A 3,701-nucleotide genomic window follows, 5' to 3' on the forward strand; every position below is an offset into this window, starting at 1 on the left:
TTATTTTTTAATTGTTATTCAATAAATATTGAAAAAAATGGCTATGGGTGTGTTGACTACATCCTACAGGTGCTTTGATTACTGCTACTGTAATTTACTGTTATCCAACATTTTCTGCTTTTTCTAATATATTATGTTTTCCAATATATAATCTCATCGATTCAATAATTTTGTTTTTTCTTGCATTACTATGCGATAAGAAAATTATTGCACAGATTCGTGTAAGAGCATAGCAACCGTATATATAGATTTGGTCAATTGCAGGGCCGTATTCATGCTCAACGGCATCATATCCCCAATAGTCATTGCCGGCGGGTTCTGCGACACCCGCAACATTATGAGTATCATTTTCTGTTCCGATGGCGTGAGTTCGTACCATTTGCAATCATAAATAATATATGTCAGGTCATCGTTCTAATAAAGATAATGATAATAAAAAAAACTTGTGTAAAAGGCAATAAGTTCGGCCAAGCCGAACATTTCATACCATCCACCAGCTATTTTGAGAAAAGTTTCCAATCAAATATTGCAGTGAATGACTTTGAAATATTTCATATAACAAACAAGTGAGCCTGTGTCGCCGACTATTTTCTCCAACGATCCACAGGGTTCAAATACCACATTGCAGTCAATTTTGATGATATGTTTTCTTAAACTTTCTAATTATCCAAGATACCAGATCAAACATAACACAAAAACCAGTGAGCGGAGCAGTATAGTCGGACGGGCAGACCATACGATACCCTACACAACTGCCACGGAGTTCTAACTTTCTGTGGATGTTTACTTCGAGTCTGGGCAATATTTCGTGATATTTGCACCCTCTTGTCCGATTAGAGGTCAACTGCACATCTTCCTGACACTGGCATATTTTCCGAATATTACTAATATTCAGTACAGCCCTGTGGGTTGTGTGGTGATGTTCGGCTTATAATTGTGGCCTATAAATCGACTCGAAAAATACACAAAAATTAAGTTTTCGGTCCACTTCATCCCAAAATTATTATCTGATAATCACCGAAAATTATAGGCGTTGTCCTTGACCATAACTAGAACCTCATTAAAAATTTCAAAGCGATCCGCGCTATTTTTCTGCCTTCATGTTTGGTAATGGGTTACTAAATAATATCTGAATAAGTAAGGACCTGTCAATATTTAAGTGTAACTACCGCATCCGAGTACATACGACAATATAATCGGTATCAATTTAAAGGTCAACCACTCCTCTTGAATATGCTATCAACATCTCGGGTCTTTGACCTTCAGGGGTAAATATATACGCCATAGAATACAATTTTTTTAATTTTTCACACAAAAGTCAGGGTCCATTTGACCCGTTAAATATTGACCGATCTTTATGAAATCAGACATGCTTATTCATTGGCCCGATCCCTTTCTCCATGTAAAATTTCGCGATGTTGGGGCCATAATTGAGGCCTCCGGAGCCCCCATAAAATCAGACAAAAATAAAGTTTTTGGTCCATTTCAACCCCTATATATTAACCGATCTTCAACAAAAACAATAGGGGTATTCATTGGCCAGAACCCATCCTACATGCAAAATATCATGAAGATTGGTTCATAACTGTGACCTGTATCGTGTTTACAAATTATAATGGACAGACGGACGCACACACATGTCTAGATCGACTCAGCTAGTCGAGATATGACGATCAGCTGGGTCTAGGACCAATATTTCGCGGCGTTACAAACTCTTGGGCTGCACAAAGCTATAATACCCTGGCAACATAGTTGTGTAGGGTATAAATATCACATAATACCGAAAATAAGGGTACTGTTCGTTGTCGGCTTTGTCTAAATGTTTACCTGTATAGTCCATCTTTAGACTCGATCTGCCTTCAAAAAAAAAAAACGGAAACTTATCTATTGTAATATAAAAATGCTTAATATATGGGGTACCCCAAAATGTACACCAATTATTGGTATGGTCTATATGTTTCCAATATTGAACCAAAAAATTAAATTACAGCCAATACCGTTATATGGAGGCTACATCTATTGATCATGTTTAGAATGATATTTATATCACCCAATGAGTTGAGCTTAACCTGACTCAAACAAGCTCCAGCTCTATATCAAATGTTAGCACCCTATGCCAATTTCCCCGAAAGATTACAACAGACGGGCCTCATGCGATGGTGAACGGTATATAAATTCAAGTATATATATATATATAGAACTTTACGCAACCCCCAAAATTTTACTCAACTGAAATTTCCACCAGATTTCCAAGACCGCAATAAAAATATAAAATCATAAACGAATATACCAGAAACACTGGAGCCACAGGCCAAACACCCAAAAACAGGCAAACAATGGTGGCAATAATGCTCAATGTGGCAGTAAAAATTTGCACAAAAATTACCCAGAAGAAAAGTGTTTGTATAGCTTCGGTTATTCTACGAAGAAGAAATGAGAAAAATAAGCTTTATATATAAATATCACACCCATCCGATTACTTACAGAATGTACCTTTGATGCCACTGAAAAATGTCCCTTAGCAAAGGCTCTGTCTTCTTTCGATTTCCTGGATATAATTCCAACATTTCATCCAACTCATCGAATTTCAACTTGAGAATATTTTTCATCAGCGGTATATGGAGAATACATAGAATTACGAGACCGTCATAGGCGTAATTACCAAATGCCGAAAAGATGATACAAGTAGCGTGAAATAATCGATAGACAGTAATGCCGAATGCAGTGTTCCTGTCGACAGCCGGTACCATAAGGGGTATAATATCGATTGACTCATTTCGGACCACAAAATAGAATAAGGGTACTGCAAATCCGCTCATTGTCAAAATAAAGTTGATCTGGAACAGGAAGTAAATCGTACGCTTCACCAAGACCAGAGTATTGTTCAAATGGCCAATATAGTGTTGATTTTTACATTCGTATTCCTCGTATACGGTCAGCAGTTGCGAGGAAATGAAACGAAATAATTTGGCATTGAAAAGTGCATTCAAATGTTTCGTAGTACCCTGTAGGAGGCACAGTATTATAAGATATTCTGGTCGACGAAATATATCCATTGACAAACTTACCTGCATTGCAACGGTGACAATACACAAACACTGGATAATTATTGTGTAATCCTGTTCAATGACCACGCCGAAATAAATCGTATAGATAATAAACGAGTAAAAGAAGATAAACATAACATAAATGAAAGCGGTCAGCAAATTTGGCCGAAAATTTGGATCGAATATATTTGCGCCAACTAATTTGGCAAATAGTTCAATAACTTTCATAAATTTGGCAAAGCGTTCCGAAGGTGTAAGTTTTATGTTCCTGGCCATGGTCGATGCCTGAATGGCATGAGAGTTTTGAAATTAATTAATACAGTAGTGGTTGAGTATCGAAATGTTATGCGTAGTTGGAAATGGTGCATTATTCTATCTAAGGTGTCAATTAAGGAGGAGCGTATTTAACATTCATTAGCAACGTGTTAATTATAGATGTTCTTGGAGGTATTGGATCTGTGCAAATTCCTGTTATGCGAAATTCAAATCAGCACATTTTTGTGTGAAATTGCTCTTGGTGTCCATCATAAATGCGATAAGAATAAGAATTTCGTACTGTAACTGTGAGAAATGCACGAACTGCAAATAATAAGCGATTACTTTAGGCACGTGTCAATATAATAATACACAACATGACCATTAACATGAACGTAA

At 36.7% G+C, this 3,701-nt stretch overlaps 1 protein-coding gene across 1 annotated transcript; it reads right to left on the minus strand.

The window, feature by feature from the left end:
* Positions 1–204: 204 nt before the first annotated feature.
* On the minus strand, positions 205–3,323 carry LOC133323436 (odorant receptor 67d-like). The gene is made up of 4 exons (XM_061532361.1): positions 3,069–3,323; positions 2,485–3,005; positions 2,231–2,420; positions 205–414 (listed from the first exon to the last, which is right to left on the minus strand). The coding sequence occupies exons 1-4, from the start codon at positions 3,321–3,323 to the stop codon at positions 205–207; spliced, it is 1,176 nt and encodes a 391-aa protein (XP_061388345.1).
* Positions 3,324–3,701: the final 378 nt, after the last annotated feature.

This window comes from Musca vetustissima, unplaced genomic scaffold, assembly GCF_032173495.1.
Source record: "Musca vetustissima isolate MV318-11 ecotype Yass unplaced genomic scaffold, APGP_CSIRO_Mvet_v1 utg15436, whole genome shotgun sequence".
Taxonomy (NCBI): Eukaryota; Metazoa; Arthropoda; class Insecta; order Diptera; family Muscidae; genus Musca; species Musca vetustissima.

Bases quoted from the DNA above. Each gene is read 5' to 3' on its own strand.
- LOC133323436 (XM_061532361.1), bottom strand. From the start codon at position 3,323: ATGGCCAGGAACATAAAACTTACACCTTCGGAACGCTTTGCCAAATTT. The intron at 2,421-2,484 runs GTAAGTAATCGG...TCTTCTTCGTAG, and splicing joins TGGCATCAAAGGTACATTCT to AATAACCGAAGCTATACAAA. The intron at 415-2,230 runs GTTGAGTAAAAT...TATCTTTATTAG, and splicing joins GAAATCTGGTGGAAATTTCA to AACGATGACCTGACATATAT.